The following is a 17691-nucleotide window of genomic DNA, read 5'->3' as shown; positions in this document are numbered from 1 at the left end:
GAGGAGGGCCTGCGGGGCGGGGGCGGGGGCGGGGGCGGGCGGCCTGCCCGGGGAGTCACACTCGGCCGCCGCCGCCGCCGGCGCAGCGAGCGGAGACGGGCCGGGCCGCGGCGACCTGACCTGGACGAGCGGCGCCGGGGCCCAGGCGGGGGGCGGGAGGAAGCGCCGGCAGCGCCTGCAGCCGGCCCGGCGGAGCCGAGCGGAGTGGGGACACGGGCGGGGCCGCCGCAGCTCCGGATGGGACCAGCGCCCTGGGCCCGTTAGTCCGAGCTGGAGCTCCGGAGCAGCCTTCCCTGGGAGAGTTGCCCCTGCCTTTCTCCGCCCTCCGGCCGGGCCTTGCTTCGCTGCCCGCCTGCCCATGTCCCCGTCCTTCCGCGGGGCGGGCGCCCTCCCACCTTACCCCGTGGTCCACCTTCGCGCCGCTCTCTGCCCTCCTAACCCCTCCAGCTGCGACGGCCCCCCGGGCCTTTCCTTTGGACCGGCCTCCCCCCCGGCCCCCACCCCATCGCAGCCTCGGATGCCCTTTTCCTTCTTAACTTTGGATCCAGAAGCCGACTTCACCCCACGGCCCCCATCCCAGTGGCAGCCCCTCGGCCCCTCCCTCCTCCCGCCACCCCGCTCCTAGTCCTCAGCCCTCACCCACCCCGGGGCCCTCCATCCCCCCTCTCCCCCCACCACTGTGCTCCCTGCCTGCCTGGCTCGCCCTCTCCTCTCCCCTGGCCTGGCCGTCGTCCCCGGTTCCAGGCTGGGTGGTGCTCGGGCCTGCAGGGTAGGCCAGGGTGGCCCCCGGTTCTGGGGCCGGCGGGGCTGCTGCTTCCTCCCCATGGCACTGCCATCACTCCTGCTAGTGGTGGCAGCCCTGGCAGGTGGGGTGCGTCCTCCCTTGGCTCGGAACCTGACGCTGGCGGTGGTGCTGCCAGAACACAACCTGAGCTATGCCTGGGCCTGGCCCCGGGTGGGTCCGGCGGTGGCACTAGCCGTGGAAGCGCTAGGCCGGGCACTGCCCGTGGACTTGCGGTTTGTCAGCTCCGAACTAGATGGCGCCTGCTCCGAGTACCTGGCACCCCTGCGCGCTGTGGACCTCAAGCTGTACCATGACCCCGACCTCCTGCTGGGCCCCGGGTGCGTGTACCCCGCCGCCTCTGTGGCCCGCTTTGCCTCCCACTGGCGCCTTCCCTTGCTGACGGCGGGGGCAGTGGCCTCTGGTTTTGCGGCCAAGAGTGAGCATTACCGGACCCTGGTGCGCACCGGCCCCTCCGCGCCCAAGCTGGGTGAGTTCGTGGTGACGCTACACGGGCACTTCAACTGGACGACCCGCGCGGCCCTGCTGTATCTGGACGCTCGCACGGACGACCGGCCTCACTACTTCACCGTGGAGGGCGTCTTCGAGGCCCTGCAGGGCAACAACCTCAGCGTGCAGCACCACGTGTACGCCCGTGAGCCTGGGGGTCCCGAGCAGGCCACCCACTTCATCCGGTCCAACGGGCGCAGTGAGTGTGGCCGCGGCTCTCGGAGGGTCAGGGGAGGAGGGTCACTGTATTCTTGGGGCTCATCTGCGGTCTTCATGGGCAGGCGCAGATGGAGACAGGTGTGGAGGAGCTGTTTGTGGTGGTTGGGGTCCAGAAGCATGTGGACGGAACACCTGTGTGAGGGCTAGGGCATGACATGATGGGAGCTTGCTGACGTCATAGGCAGATGTAAACAAGGAAGAAGATAGTATGAGGGGTGAAGCTTGTGTCAGGGGACAAGGTGGGGTTGGGGGGAAATTGAATTTGGGGAGCAATGAGAGTGCCCTAGAGTAGTCAATGAGTTGGTGGCCACTTCAAAATGGATGACTATCTGTGAGCAGAGATTGGGATCCCAAGACCCCTTCTAGTGTGGGTCTATGATAAATCACTGAAACATGGATGACTTTATCATTGGGCTTCGGGGTTCAACAGATGGGGTTGGGAAAGACATGTAAAGCTCAAACTGAGAAATTCTGAGCAGCCAGTGCCTTTGAGCCCTGGGAAAGGCAGGGCAGTGGGGGAGTGAGGAGGGCTGGGTGGGGAGCAGCAGGCAGGGGTCTGGGAAGAGGAGGGGCTTCAGGCTGATAGCTCCCTTCCTCTGGGGCTGGGTCAGGCTCTGACCTCGGCCAGATGGTCCACACAGCCCCAGGGTACTTATGTCATAGACTCCCAGGGGAAGGGTGGGGAGCATCTGTTGGGTGGTTGATAGCTTAGGGCACTCTCTTCCTTACTAATGATGGCAGTGCGGATGGTTTCAGAGAGGGGGCTGTCTGGGGACCTGGATGCGTTCTCAGGGTGCCCCCTGTTGTATACCTGCCCCCAGTTGTGTACATCTGCGGCCCTCTGGAGATGCTGCATGAGATCCTGCTTCAGGCCCAGAGGGAGAACCTGACCAATGGGGATTATGTCTTCTTTTACCTGGATGTCTTTGGGGAGAGTCTCCGTGCAGGCCGGCCTTGGCAGGACAATCGCACGTGGGAACAGGCCCAGGCCCTCAGAGAGGCCTTTCAGGTATTATTTAAGCCAAACTTGAAGGAGGTGGGGGAAATGGAGCTTCTTTGGAGATTCTCTGTCTCTCACAAGACCCCACAGGAGCCCAGGAACAGGGCAGGGATTGTGAGCTGCAGGAGTGAAAGGAACAGAGGCTTTTCTAGTCTAGTATCATTCTTTACTACTCCCTCACCTTGGTGAGTCCTTTTCAGTGCGTCTGCCAAGGCTACCTCCCAGGATCCCAGAACACTGACTTTCCTAAGCGCCAGGAGTAGACCGTAGTGTGGGGGAGAAAAGTTCAGGAAAAGATCTGGTCCCAGCTGGTAGGAGGGCATGCACCCTTTTTGGAGGGGCAAGGCGTGATGTGATACAATTAGGTATAAGTGCTAGAAAAGATATGATTGTGTATCCTGGAACAGCACTTAAGAACTTTAGTGGTTCAGAGGAGGGAGCGTCAATGTGGCTGGGGTTAGGGATGGCTTTTATAAAGGAAGTGAGACTGTTGTGACTTTATTTATTTATTTAAATATATTTTATTGATTTTTACAGAGAGGAAGGGAGAGAGATAGAGAGTTAGAAACATCGATCAGCTGCCTCCTGCACATCTCCTAGTGGGGATGTGCCCGCAACCCAGGTACATGCCCTTGACCGGAATCGAACCTGGGACCTTTCAGTCCGCAAGCCGACGCTCTATCCACTGAGCCAAACCGGTTTTGGCTGTTGTGACTTTAAAGATAGATGTCATATTCCTAGGCAGCGTGTGAACGAGGATCCAGGCAGCCTGAGCAAAGAGAAAAAGATTGGAATGGGCATGTTTAGGGGATCAAGAAGATACTGGCCTAACAAGAAAGAAGGGTTCACCTGACATAGGTACAGAAAATAGTGTTTCACTGATTTATGTATGTAAGGAGAGCTCTGAGCTAATATGTAGACACTTGGACTTGACTGTGGATCCTTGAGATTTTTTCTTAAAGAGAAATATAACAACAGAATTCAGGTTGGATTGGAAGAAGAGGAGGCTAGAGGCAGTGAGGCCACCTGTGAAAGGTTAGAATGGAGTGAGGTGATATGACTTTGAAATAGGGTGATGATAGCAGGCATGGAAACAAATGGATTTGAGAAGCAATTTGTAGGGAGAATTGACATGACTCTGTTCATTTCACTCCTCTTATCAAAACTTTCAATGTCTTATTTCCTACAGAATTAAGTCCCAACTCATTTTATTTAAGACCTTCTACAGTCTGTCCTCAACCTACTTTTTTAGTCTTACCTCCTACTGCCCTTCATGCCAAGTACTCCAGCCCCTGACCCCTGGGCCTCTCTGCCCCCACCTTTGTGCTCTTTGATTATTTTGTCTGAATACTCTTCCTTCCCCCAAAATCTCTGCCTCTCAAGATCCTACCCATGAATTGTTCCCTGATCTGCTCACCAATATTTCACTGACTTTTGTATGTAAGTATTTATTATTTATTTATCCATATCCCTCCTTTTCCCAAAAAGGATTTGGGATGGTGTATGGGATAACCTTAAGGTCCTTTTAGCTTGGAGATTCTTTGACTCTAAGTAGACGTTTATGAGGGTTGGACTTAGATGGCCATCTTCTCCAAGGAGTAAGATTTCATGAGTAAGATTTGTACATGTGATTGTGACTGACTAACGTGCATCTGACTGTGAATGAGATTATCTGTTTGCATGCCTGAGTATGACTTTGTGACTGTCACACCTGAACAGGCAGTGGCAGGACAGGTTTTATGTCATAACTTTTGCCCAAAACAGCCTTCTCGCCTTTGTTCATCTGGATAATGCTTGCAGATTTTTCAAGGCTCAGACCGATTATTTTCTCTTCTTGGAAACAATCCCTGAATCCCCCGGTTAGAATGAGTTTCCTACTCTTGTACTTAACTCTGTCTACTGTGGAGTTTATATACTATTCACTCAGTGTTTAATTCATTTGAAGGCTGACTTATTCTCTTAGTGTTTATTGAACACCTGTTATGTCCCAGTCACTGTGCTAGGTATTGATATTCAGTGGAGAACATAACAGATGAAGTCCCTGCCTTTTTGGTGCTTACATTTAGTAGAATAGACAGACATTAAGCAAACAAATACAAACATAAATGGTGATATGTTAGTAAATTTTTAAAAAAGACAATAGACCGGTATAAAGAAGAAAAATAACAAGGGGATTGTATTTAGCCAGTTTGGTCGAGGAAGGTCCCTAGGACCTTCCTGGATGGGAGGATCCCATAGCCTTTGGGATGTATTTTTTCTGTGGAAGGAACACCTCTGTTTCTTGCATGAGAATTTCTATCAGCCAAGGGACCCCAGCACTTAGGGTAGGGGAAGGAGGGATATTGTTAGCTAACAGTTCTATAAATTAATTCCCAGTTTTCCTATTCATTGTAGGCATTATTCAGACAGAAAGACAGAGGGAGAGTTTTCTTACAATACAACAGAAGGGGAAACAGGCAGTTGGGAATATGCTGATGGGAAAACCAAGGTTTGGGGTGGGGTGGGGATAAGGGGATGAAAGGGTGTCCTCTGGCAAAGCTACTCTCGTCCTTTTCCAAAGCTGAAGCAGGGGAAGGGTGAGGGAAGCTGGGTGGTCAGGTCCAGCCAAGGATTAAAGAGCAGAGCACCCTACTCCAGAGATACCTGGCCCACTCGGGTCCCAAACCAAGCCAGTCTGAAACAGGTGGCAGCAGAGGCGAGGAGGCCTTGCTACAGATGCTCAAAGCTTTCCCAGGAGGGTCTCATGTTCAAGGAAGGTCCCAGCTCACGGAGAGCTGCTTGAGGGCAGGGATCATGTTCATCGTTGTATTCCATGTGCTGAGTACGTATTTGTTGAACTGAATTAAGGTGTATGTTGGGGACAGCAGAGAGAGGGCTAGGAATTCGTCTAGACAGGAATAGAGCTGGCAGGTGCTGTAAACCAGGATGATCAACCAGGGAAGATAAGCAGATGCAGTGGAACTGAATAAGCAAATGACTAGGCTCTGAGGACCCAGAGCCCCCGACTGAGCATTTGAAGCCAGGCAGAGGCCACGACCTAGGTGGGGACACATGCAGCTAGGATGGAATAAGCACTAAACCAAGGGCTGTGTGGAAGGTGAACCTCTTGGGGAGACCATTCTTTGTCTTTTTAAGTCACAGTGAACAGGGCTTCCTGCGGCCGCTGGAGCAGGTCGCAGTGTGGGTGGCCCCTCAGGCAGAGGCAGCCGTCTGCTGCCCTTGCACTCTTCCTGGGCGCACTCCTGGCTTCCACCCACTGCTAAACCCTTTTTTTGTGTATGTCTCTGTGTGTGTGTGTGGGGGGGGGGGAGCGGGGGGAGCCTTTGCTTGTTTTGTGTGGGTTTTTTTCACCTGGGATCCATTGTGAAATAGGACATAGTACTTACCTTCACTTCTCTTTGATTCCCGCACAAGCACAGAAACTCTTTAAAGGTTCTTTCTCTTTTTCTTTTTTTCCTTTTCTTTCTTTATCTCTCTCTCTCTCTCTCTCTCCCTTTCCTTCCTTCCTTCCTTCCTTCCTTCCTTCCTTCCTTCCTTCCTTCCTTCCTTCCTTCCTTCCTTCCTTCCTTCCTTCCATTTCTTACTAGCTAGTAACCCCAGCAAAACAGTCTAGTGTAGCAGTTTTTAAAGTGTGGTCTTGGGATCCTGGGGGCCCCTGAAATCCTTTTAGGCAACGATGAGGTCAAAACTATTTTAAAAATTATACTAAGATGTTATTTGCCTCTGTCACCCTCCTTCCATGATTGTCCTGTGGAGTTTTCCAGAGGCTACGTGACGTGTGATGATGTCATCCTCTGGCAGCTGTGGGAAGTGTGCTTGTGTTTAAAAAACTTGTCAGTTTTAATTCCTAACATTGTAAATATGATAGATATAGTCCAAATAAACAAAAGTTCTTTGGGGTCCTCAATAATTTTTAGCAGAGTAAAGGGGTCATGAGACCAAGAAGTTTGAGAACTGCGAGTCTAGCAAACAAACAAACCTCTCTAGGTTTACTGTTTAAAAACATGAAAAACCTACCATTAGCCTTTATATGGAAACGTAAATTGAGTTAAACCTGATCTTTTCCAGCCTTTTCTGACTTTTTCATTGTTTGCCAACAATATCCCACCCCCCATGTTTCTTTTGTTCTTGGAACAGATGTTACTCAACGAACCCTTCCAACCCCATCCTCAGTCCCTCTCTCCTTTTTAATTTTGCCCAAGAGCAGGAGGGCATGAGAAGTGTGTGATCAAGCATCTGAATGCTCCAGTAAGAATAAGAATATTACCTCACAAAGCAAACTCCAGGCTATAATGAATGTACATTAGAAACTGGCTTCATTATTTTCTACCTGGGATACATTGATATAAAATAGATCATATGTGACATGTCTGGTATCTCTGTATGGGCTTTCTGTGGCAAGAGCAAACAAAACTGATAGAAATGACTAGATTAAACCTGTCGTTTCCCAGTGTCACATTTCACAATATATATAGATCCGAGGTCTTTCCCTGAGGTTGCAGAGCCAGTTTCCCGTCCAAGGCAGAGGTCAGTCTCAATGACTGTGCAGGACTGGGGTGGAGGTGGAAGCCAGGGTGTTCATCAGCTAAGAGAGGGGAAATGTGTGAGGCCAGCGGGAGTGAGGCAGACACCCCAGTGAGAGACAGGGACACCCTGACTTGTGGCCAGGGAGATGTGTGCGTGGCTGAGAACAAATGTGTCGTTAACTTATCTATGAAATGTGTGTAGGCGTGTGACTGTGTTTCCTCTGTGACGCATGTCTATTACCTAGTGACGTGTAGGATCGTGCCAGTATGCAGGACCGTGCTGCCTATGGTAGGTGTTCCACACACGTTGAATGAATGGGCTTACGGCTTTTCACAGATGGAATCACTGTCTCAAAGTATTTCCCCCAGTTGTCATAGGACCTGAAATCTCTCTGATTCACAGGGTGGAGGCACTGTGTTTAAATGTCCCAAATAGAAATGTAAACATTTTACTGATACTATTAACAGTAATTAACCGCTCAGAGAGGAGCTGTTGCCCAGTGAGGCCCTTGAGCATGACCAGGTACCCAGAAAGATTGGGACAGAGATGCTGTGAGTGCTGTGGCAGCTCTGTAAGGAGGCCTAGGTGGCGTAGGGGCTTCGGGAAGATGAGGGGCTGGGCTCCGGGGATGGAAGACCAGGCTCCACTGTCCCAGAACCATCCTGTCTACTTTTCATGGAGGTGCGCCAGCCCTCTCCGCAGATGTATTAAACACACACAACACGTACCCCTCACACACACGCACACAACATAGAGTTTAGCATCCTCTCAGCCTTCAGACTCACCCACGTATATTTTATATCATGTGTATTTCACCAAGTGTCCTTTCCTGCTTCCCCTCTTCCCCTAAAATCCATCTTGGACATCCTGTTCACGCTTCCCCATGTGCTGTTGGGACAGATGGTATTGGTCATCACATACCGAGAACCCCCAAATCCTGAGTATCAGGAATTCCAGAATCGCCTTCTGATAAGAGCCCGGGAAGACTTTGGTGTGGAGCTGGCCCCCTCCCTGGTGAGTAGATCTCTTTCCTGAGGATCAGGCCAGGCTTTGAGGGAAGCTGTCCTTCCTGACTCAGCATTAAGCAGTGGCCGTGGAGCCAGCCCTACGTTGGGGGCTGTCCACTTCCGTCCAGGATTTTCCTTCTGCTCTAGCATCCAGTGAGGTAGGGGTGAATCTTAGGAATGAGAGGAGGGAAGAAAGCAAACCAGAAGAGAGAAGAGGTAGAAGGAGACCCCAGCGATGGGAAGGGGGGTGGGGCTGGGGCCTGGCAGGATACTGGAGAGCACTGCTGGAGTTTCCACTCCCAGATGAACCTCATCGCCGGCTGCTTCTACGATGGGATCCTGCTATATGCCGAAGTCCTGAAGGAGACAATACAGGAAGGAGGCACCCGGGAAGATGGACTTCGAATTGTGGAAAAAATGCAGGGACGAAGATACCACGGTAATAAAGAGGGTCAGATGGAGGCCAGAGGGCTGCTATCAGGCTCAGAAGTGGAGTGGGTAGAAGAAAATACAGATATTAGGCAGGGAGGAGAGTTAATAGGGGTCAGAAACATGGCAGAAGTGGACACTTATTGAAAGTGGGGTTAGGGCCCTGACCGGTTTAGCTCAGTGGATAGAGCGTTGGCCTGTGGACTGAAGGGTCCTGGGTTCAATTCCAGTCAAGGGTATGTACCTTGGTTCCAGACATATCCCCAGTAGGGGGTGTGCAGGAGGCAGCTGATCAATGTTTCTCTCTCATTGATGTTTCTAACTCTCTATCCCTCTGCTTTCCTCTCTGTAAAAAAATCAATAAAAATATATTTTAAAAAATAAAAATAAAAGCAGGGTCAGGGACAGACTGTGTGGTAATTGGAGGAACTGTGGAGATAGGCGAGGGCCCTAAGGTAGATCTCAAAGTAAGGGCTATGCTTTTCTATCTCAGGTGTAACTGGACTGGTTGTTATGGACAAGAACAATGACCGGGAGACCGATTTTGTCCTGTGGGCCATGGGAGACCTGGATTCTGGGGACTTTCAGGTAATGGAGGAGGAGGCAAGAAGGAGAGTGTGGGCTCTGCGAGTCCAGCTTTCAAGGGTTCAATGGGGCAGAATCAGAGGAACCAGAGTCAGGGACTGTTTCCTCTGCTGGAGCTGCATCTGGGTGGGTAGGAGGTTGGGGGAGAGCAGCCAAAGAGCGGGGTGCTCTGGGGAGGAGGCTGGTGGGAGCAGGCCTGTGGGCCCAGTCCTTTCTCTCCTCACAGCCTGCAGCCCACTACTCAGGAGCTGAGAAGCAGATTTGGTGGACGGGACGGCCTATCCCCTGGGTGAAAGGGGCGCCGCCCTTGGACAATCCCCCCTGTGCCTTTGACTTGGACGACCCATCCTGTGATAAAAGTGGGTGTGTGCGGGGAATGGGAGCACTCCTTCCTCCCTTCCTTCCCGTCCTCCCTGCCCTCACTGACGCCCCACCTTAGCTCTACTGTTACCTCTACTTCTACACCCCTCCTTACTCTTCCCCTCAAGAAATCTGTCTCCTCCCTGCACCTGAGCATCACCCTCCCCATGCTTACAGCCCCACACGCAGTCTTCCTCAGGGTCCCCTCTCCCCTTTAGCTCCATTTTCAACTCTGGCAATTGTGGCGCTGGGCACAGGGATCACCTTCATCATATTTGGTGTTTCCAGCTTTCTCATCTTCCGGTGAGTTCTGGGCGTTTCCACTGACCTCCCGCCTCCCACCTCCCATTGCCATCCAGCATTCTGGCTGAGGCCAGGTAGTCCCTATACCAGTGATGGTGAACGTATGACACACGTGTCAGACGTGACACGCGAACTCATTTTTTTGGTTGATTTTTCTTTGTTAAATGGCATTTAAGTATATAAAATAAATATCAAAAATATAAGTCTTTGTTTTACTATGGTTGCAAATATCAAAAAATTTCTATATGTGACACGGCCCCAGAGTTAAGTTAGGGTTTTTCAAAATGCTGACACGCCGAGCTCAAAAGGTTCGCCATCACTGCTCTACACCATGGGCTGGGGGCAGGCCTCTTAATTTGGAGGTCGTCTCTTGGACCTAATGTCCTCCTCTCTAGCCTTTTTCTTTCGTTGTCTTTTAGCCTGTTTTCCCCCTTTTGGTTCGACATGGGGTATGCTACCTAGTCATTTTGAGTGGGGTCTTATAAGGGCCAAGGCGAATTTTCCATGGATGCTGCCATTTTCAGAAAAAACTTTTACCTTTGGCCTTGGTGTTTCTAAATGAGCCCACGGCGTGTGTCAGAAATGTCAGTCCTGTGTCTCGGGTGTAACAATAGCAGCTTCAGGAGCTGCAGGGAAACCCTGCAACCCCACCGTTGGTTTATGGGATGGTAGGATCGGGCTTGCCAGTCAACTGAGGTGTGCAGTCCTTACAGAAAACTGATGCTGGAGAAGGAGCTTGCTAGCATGTTGTGGCGCATTCGCTGGGAAGAGCTGCAGTTTGGCAATTCAGAGCGATATCACAAAGGTGCAGGCAGTCGCCTCACACTGTCACTGGTGAGCCCTTGTCTCAGCTGTACCTCCGCTTTCCTTTGAGTTCCTGTCCTTTCTTACCCTGGACCTTTCCCAGCACATTGGCCTGTAATGATAGCCCCTGCACTACCACCATCATCTAATGTTCCTTTCATCCTTCCGCCTCCATGTTGCCCTTGGCCCCAGCGGGGATCCAGTTACGGCTCGCTTATGACAGCCCATGGGAAATACCAGATCTTTGCCAACACCGGTCACTTCAAGGTGAACAGTCATCCGCTTGTTCTGGTCCCCACCATTTCATCCTGTTTCATTCCCATCTGTCACCTCTTCCCATGAACCTCTGCCCCTCATAATGTTCAGCTAAGCTCCTAGATCTTCCCAGAGTTCTCCAGTATTCCTAGCACCCAGAAATGCCTTCTGATATTAATTTTTCCTTTCCCCCCTTCACTCCCACCATCAGGGAAATGTTGTTGCCATCAAACATGTGAATAAGAAGCGCATTGAGCTGACCCGGCAGGTTCTGTTTGAACTCAAACATGTACGTAAAGGTGTATGGATTGAGGGCAAGGGGTTAACAGGGACAGGGAAGAGAAAGGGGAGGACTGTGAAGAGTGAAATTGGTTAGGAGGGCAGTGGGTTCATTTATAAATGACTTTGAGTTATAAGTACAATTGAGAGAAAGGCCCTCTCGTATAGTGGTAGATTTCTGTATCTAATTTTTAGCTCTCTCAATTCTCTTTTCCTTCCCCCCCTTTTTTTTCTAGATGAGAGATGTTCAGTTCAACCATCTCACTCGCTTCATTGGTGCTTGCATAGACCCTCCCAACATTTGCATCGTCACTGAGTATTGTACTCGTGGGAGTTTACAGGTGAGGGATAGGTGAAGGTTACAGAGGTGGAGGAGACAGGCTCAATGTTACATTGACTCTATGCAGCTAGTGGGACGAGGGTAGTCACATAATCCATTTCATGTCACTTGCCAGGATATTCTGGAAAATGACAGCATCAACTTGGACTGGATGTTTCGTTATTCACTCATTAATGACCTTGTTAAGGTGAGTCTTCCCTATGCCTCATTAAGAGTTCATCCACTTCAAAATGCCTCCATTTTTCTATGTTTGTTTATGATTTCTCCTTCTAGTCCTCTCTCCATTTCCCCTATTTCTATTGTTGAGTAATAATGGGTAAACAAAGGGTCTGGGATTTTTAATTGGGGGAATGAGTTTTATCTGCCACAGACAGTCCTGTACTTGTAGAGAATTTTTGTCTTTCTTCCCTAGATATCTCAAATCTCTCTCCATCTTTTTAATTTTTTTTTAACCCTCCAAGAGCTCATATTAAAATCTCTCAGCAGGGAAAAGATGAATGGGGTCTCCAGAAATATTTATCGCTTGTTTTTCCCCCACAATTTATTCTCTGACCAATATTTGGCATATATGTTCTTTTGTTCAGAAAAACTGAAATGTGAAAAAGAACATTTACTAGTAAAACTAAGAGAAACCAAGGAAAATTATAGTAAACCTTTGGTATCTTCTAATATATTACGTTTTAGCTAATTTTAGGTGACCCAGAAGTCCATGGATTTTCAATGGTATAAATTTGAATCTTGCACGGGTTGGACAGATGTTTAGAAACAAGTGTCATAGTCAGTAAGCTAGCCTAGTGGATCATTCGTACCACACTTGAAGCCAGCTTTGCTAATATATATATATATATATATATATATATATATATATATATATATATTTTTTTTTTTTTTTTTTAAATTTCGGAGAGGGAGAGAGAGATAGAAGCATCAATAATGAGAGAGAATCATTGATTGTCTGCCTCCTGCATGCCCCCTACTGCGGATAAAGCCCACAACTTGGGCATGTGCCCTGACCTGGAATTGAACCATGACCTCCTGGTTCATGAGTTAATGCTCAACCACTGAGTCACACTGGCCGGGCCAGCTTTGATTTTCTGCTTAATTCTCACAAGGTTATTTTATCAGCCCTATGAGGCCAGAAGTTTCAGGCTTCTGCACTGGCTTGGCAGCTGTCTCCTACTTTTGTCCATTTCCAGATTTTTATTTTTTTCCAAGTTTTTCTAATTTACTATTTTCTACATTTTCTCTCTGGCCTAGCATCCCCTCTGGTAGGTCAGTTTCCTTCTCCATCCTTACTTGCCTACCTACACATGGGTATACACTAAGGTTTACAACTCGTTAATCTTCCTTGATACATCTAAGTACTCTTGATACTTGCTTGGGTCTCAAGCCATGTCTTCCTAAGTAGTGGCCATGCACTGGAGGCCACCATGGGTGTCATATCATTCTTGGAGTTCACTCTCATAGTTCTGCTCCCTTCACTACGCAGAAGCCCTACTGCCCTTTCCAGGCTAATAACTGACGGCTCCCCTTGCCCCTCCTCATAAGCATTTCTTCTCTCCCTAGTGCCTGGGTACCAACAGCCTGCACATGGCACAAGGAGGAGATGGTTATCCCATTCTGCCTGTCTCCTTGGGTGGAAACTGTGTACAGAAAGCCTTCCACAACTAGCTTACTGTTTTTATGGCCCCAAGATCTTTAGATAGCTGGCTAATGCCTGTCCCATGGAGAGGGGGTATCCTAAGTCAGAAACAATCCAATCTCATGACTTGATCTGTATCCTGCAGGGCATGGCCTTTCTCCATAACAGCATTATTGCATTCCATGGGAGTCTCAAGTCCTCCAACTGTGTGGTGGATAGTCGTTTTGTGCTCAAAATCACAGACTATGGCCTGGCCAGCTTCCGATCAACTGCTGAACCTGATGACAGCCATGCCCTCTATGCCAGTGAGACCTCCCCCCACAACTCCTCAAACCCACTTTTATATGGCTCCTCTAGCCCTGGTCATTTCCACCTAGGGAAGGTGGGAGAGGGAGATGGAGTGACAGTAATATGGGGAGCATTATGGGGATGAGCCCAGGTGGTCTTGGGAATACCTTTTTTGAGGACCAGCCTATTCCCTCTTTTCAGAGAAGCTGTGGACTGCCCCAGAGCTACTCAGTGGAAACCCCTTGCCAACCACAGGCATGCAGAAGGCTGATGTCTATAGCTTTGGGATCATATTACAGGAGATAGCACTTCGCAGTGGTCCTTTCTACTTGGAGAGCCTGGACCTTAGCCCCAAAGGTGAGAGTCAATCTACTACCCCCATCCCCACCCCCCCACCTGGGGGGCCCTGTTCTTCATCCAACCCCTTTATCTCCTTCAGAGATTGTTCAGAAGGTCAGAAATGGTCAGCGGCCATATTTTAGGCCTAGCATTGACCGGACCCAACTGAATGAGGAACTAGTTTTGCTGATGGAGCGATGTTGGGCCCAGGACCCAGCTGAGAGGCCAGACTTTGGACAGATTAAGTGCTTCATTCGCCGCTTTAACAAGTGAGAGGGCACTGAGGGGCAGTGGCTCCTCATCAGGCTTAGTGGATGAGGTGGGGCTGGTCGGGTCCAAGAGGGTGGGTTGGGTAGAAAAGTACTGGGAGTCTTGAGAATCTTGGAGCAGGTACCATATTCTGGCCTCCTCCCCCAGGGAGGGTGGCACCAGCATACTGGACAATCTGCTGTTGCGCATGGAGCAGTATGCCAACAACTTGGAGAAGCTGGTGGAGGAACGCACGCAGGCCTATCTGGAGGAGAAACGCAAGGCTGAGGCTCTGCTCTACCAAATTCTACCCCAGTGAGACTTTTGTCCCCCTTCCTGACTTTTCCTTTGATATTCTGCTCTGTTGGATTCTGCCTCATCAATCTCCTGAGAACTCACCTCCCAACTGCTTTGTTACATCTGGCCACAGTGAGCCTTTGTGGCTAGAGACTATTTTCATCCTGTCTCCAAATGAGCTGTGCTGCCTTCTTCTTAGGACATTGGTCTACCATGCCTTTGCTCCAGCAAGTGTATGTAGAACAATCCCAACTTGAGACATTTAGCCACCATCCCCAGGGAGCCCATTCCATTCCCCCCATCGCCTTTACAGCTTACCTTGCTTGCGCTAGACTGTGCTGTCTTCCCAGCCACCTTCCTTCTCCTCCACCAGGCTCAGCTTTCATGTTAGAACTCATTTCTGATCCAGCCATACACTCCTTTCCTTTCTCTCTGTCTCCTCCTCTTTCTGAGCTTGGCTCAGACTGCCCCCCTGCTTTCTAGTTCAGTGGCAGAGCAGTTAAAACGGGGAGAGACTGTACAGGCCGAGGCCTTTGACAGTGTTACCATCTACTTCAGTGACATCGTTGGCTTCACAGCTTTGTCAGCAGAGAGCACCCCCATGCAGGTAAGAGCCATGGGTGAGACTAGGGGGTGGGATAGCGACCTGGGGGAGCTTCACTGGGACATAGGGATCCTTGATAATAGGAAAGATTGGTTTGTTCTGGAGTTGCCGTGTGGCTTTTGGGTTAAGAATGCTTAGAAGGTTGGACACAAGTCTCAGGGCTTCAACTTTCCCATCCATTCATTAGGTGGTGACACTTCTTAACGACCTGTATACCTGCTTTGATGCCATAATTGACAACTTCGATGTCTACAAGGTGAGAGCTTGAGGCTACCCTTTTACTTAGACCACTTTAAAACCCAGTCTCCCTGAACCCCATATACCTTACTTGTTCTGTGGTCAATTTCCCTCCTGACTCTCTAGTATCCTAGAGCCAGAATGCCCTTTGTAGACCAGTGAGGCTCTGGCACTCTCACTGTACCTTCCAGTCGAATTTCTTGTGAATCCTTAGGCTTCCCTAATGGGAACCATCACAAGATTTAGCCCCTATCTGCTCCATTTTCCTGAGGGTATGAATACAGCCTATCCATCTTTTCTCTTCTCTCCATCCCCTCCAGACATGGAAGAATCATACAGGATGTGGGTACAGAATGATTAATTGGGGTGAGGGACAAGCTATGTTGTAAAAGCCTTTTGTTGAAGTCATTGAGTTGGCACAGGGTGGGCTTTATTGTGCTTGGGAGTAAAAATTACTTGGATTTGCATATTGGCTTTGTGGCTAATTGTGTGGCCTTGGGCAAGTAACAGAAGCTCCCTGTGCCTCAGATGTCTTATGTGTAATATGGGAATAGTTTTTCTTGTGGAAAGTGCTTAACATTGTGTAGCTAATATCCCTTCCTGTCCCTTTGGATTTACTCTACCATCTCTGTTATCATTGTAATATAGACCTCCCATAACCCTTTACTAAGATTCACCAATTTTTAAAATATATTTTTATTGATTTCAGAGAGGAAAGGAGAGCAAGAGATAGAAACATCAATGATGAGAGAATCATTGATCGGCTGCCTCCTGCAGGCCCCCTACTGGGGTTCGAGCCTGAAATCCTGGCATGTGCCCTTGACCGGAATTGAACCCCAGACCCTTCAGTCCGCAGGCTGATGCCATATCCACTGAGCCAAACCAGCTAGGGCTGATTCACCAATTTCTTATATTTCCCCCCATTTGTTTTATTTAAAAAATCTATATAATTATTTTTTGAAGCATTTAAGAGTAAGTTTCAGACATAGCTCTCCTTTATCCTAAACTGTTCAATGTTTAGTTCCTAAAGACAGGGACATTCTCTTACACAGCTTCAGTACAATAGACAAAACCAAGCCCCTGCCTTCTTACTTTTGACAGTTTATTGTCTGAGGCCCATTTCATTGGGCCTGCTTGACCTCTTCTAGCTTCTGTCCTATTTTCTTGCTTCCCATTTCCTGACAGCAGAACCTGTTTGCCCATGTCCTGTTGCAAACAGGGTGCCCATTAATTTAGCAAACATTTACTGAATATTCACAGGTACTGGGGAGGAGCAGGAGGGTTTAAAGATTCCCCTTCCTGCCCCTGTATTCTCAGGACCATAACACTTATTTTTCTAGTCTATGTTCTGACCTCCCAAAGGCTGTCAGGAGACAAGTGGTGTTCAGCTTGTCTACTTGCACTCCTCCCTGGGAACTGATACAGGTACAAGTGACATTTTAATCCCCCTCTCAATCAGGTGGAGACGATTGGAGATGCCTACATGGTGGTATCTGGTCTCCCGGGCCGAAATGGTCAACGCCATGCCCCGGAAATTGCTCGTATGGCCCTAGCATTACTGGATGCAGTTTCTTCCTTCCGCATTCGCCACCGACCCCATGACCAGCTGAGGCTACGGATAGGGGTCCACACCGGTAAGGTTAACGCTCACTCCAGCCCTAGTATCCACCTTTCCCAGGCTCTCTCAACCTGTCTTCTCATAGGGCCCGTCTGTGCTGGGGTCGTTGGCCTGAAGATGCCCCGCTATTGTCTTTTTGGAGACACGGTGAACACTGCTTCCCGAATGGAGTCTAATGGTCAAGGTGAGACATTAGCCCTCAATCTCAGCTTCAGTCTCAGTCTGTGTCCCCTTTTTCTTCTTTTCAGAGTTCCTCCAAATCTCTCAATCTGAGACCACAGTTCCTGACTGCCCCATCCTTGGACATATTTAGGTTCTGGTGCATGGGCACTGGGAAGACCGAGAGCCTCCTGAGTGGTGGTGGTTGGGTAAAGCTTTCTCTGACACCACCAATTCTTCTGTTGCCTTTTCTTTTCTTCTTTCCACCATTCCCCATCCCACCCCAGCCCTGAAGATCCATGTCTCCTCTACTACGAAGGATGCACTGGATGAGCTAGGATGCTTCCAGCTAGAGCTTCGGGGGGATGTGGAGATGAAGGTGACGGCAGGCCATGGGGAGAGGGTTGGAAAGGGAGGATGAAAGTGACTATGGGGATCATGGGGGAAGAGAGGGAGATAAAGGGAATAACATAGAAGAATCTGAATTATATCCACTCCCCTACTCCCAGGGAAAAGGAAAGATGCGAACTTACTGGCTCCTAGGAGAGCGGAAAGGACCCGCTGGACTTCTGTAAACCCCAATTCTTTTCAAGTCAGTCTCCTGCTACTGGTACCTGGGTAGGCAGTGGCTATCATCTCTCCATACACCAGACATGGACACTGTCATATGGGATGGAAACCAGCGTGCACAAAAATCCTGTCTTATATGGAAGTTCTTGACCTTTGAAGCTCAGCCTTGTACATATACCTGCTCCTCTTTGGCCTGGTCCCCTTCTTCCCTACCTTCTGTATATATCTGTATCTAAACCAGAATATTTTGGTCAAATATAAAACAAACAAAAAATAATGATGCCATAGT

The 17691-nt window shown here is 49.4% G+C and overlaps 1 protein-coding gene across 11 annotated transcripts; it reads left to right on the top strand.

The window, feature by feature from the left end:
• Window positions 1-43: 43 nt before the first annotated feature.
• NPR2 (natriuretic peptide receptor 2) lies at window positions 44-17679 on the top strand. 11 transcript variants are annotated; one of them, XM_036330418.1, is made up of 22 exons: window positions 44-1490; window positions 2332-2519; window positions 7938-8051; window positions 8348-8483; window positions 8967-9061; window positions 9285-9417; window positions 9637-9721; window positions 10435-10555; window positions 10718-10792; window positions 10992-11069; window positions 11296-11400; window positions 11515-11586; window positions 13187-13346; window positions 13531-13686; window positions 13769-13937; window positions 14086-14232; window positions 14698-14821; window positions 15006-15074; window positions 16515-16689; window positions 16759-16857; window positions 17120-17211; window positions 17342-17679. In XM_036330418.1, exons 1-22 carry the CDS (start codon window positions 824-826, stop codon window positions 17405-17407), a joined length of 3126 nt encoding a protein of 1041 aa, XP_036186311.1. In that variant the 5' UTR covers window positions 44-823; the 3' UTR covers window positions 17408-17679. The 11 variants fall into 11 exon arrangements, with proteins under 11 accessions (XP_036186311.1, XP_036186310.1, XP_036186308.1 ...); XM_036330417.1 differs by having other exon boundaries at window positions 10426-10555; XM_036330415.1 differs by having other exon boundaries at window positions 9285-9421; window positions 10394-10555.
• The last annotated feature ends 12 nt before the right edge of the window (window positions 17680-17691 follow it).

Source organism: Myotis myotis, unplaced genomic scaffold (genome assembly GCF_014108235.1).
Source record: "Myotis myotis isolate mMyoMyo1 unplaced genomic scaffold, mMyoMyo1.p scaffold_m19_p_12, whole genome shotgun sequence".
Classification (NCBI taxonomy): domain Eukaryota; kingdom Metazoa; phylum Chordata; class Mammalia; order Chiroptera; family Vespertilionidae; genus Myotis; species Myotis myotis.
This window is presented reverse-complemented; position numbering and strand designations above follow the sequence as displayed.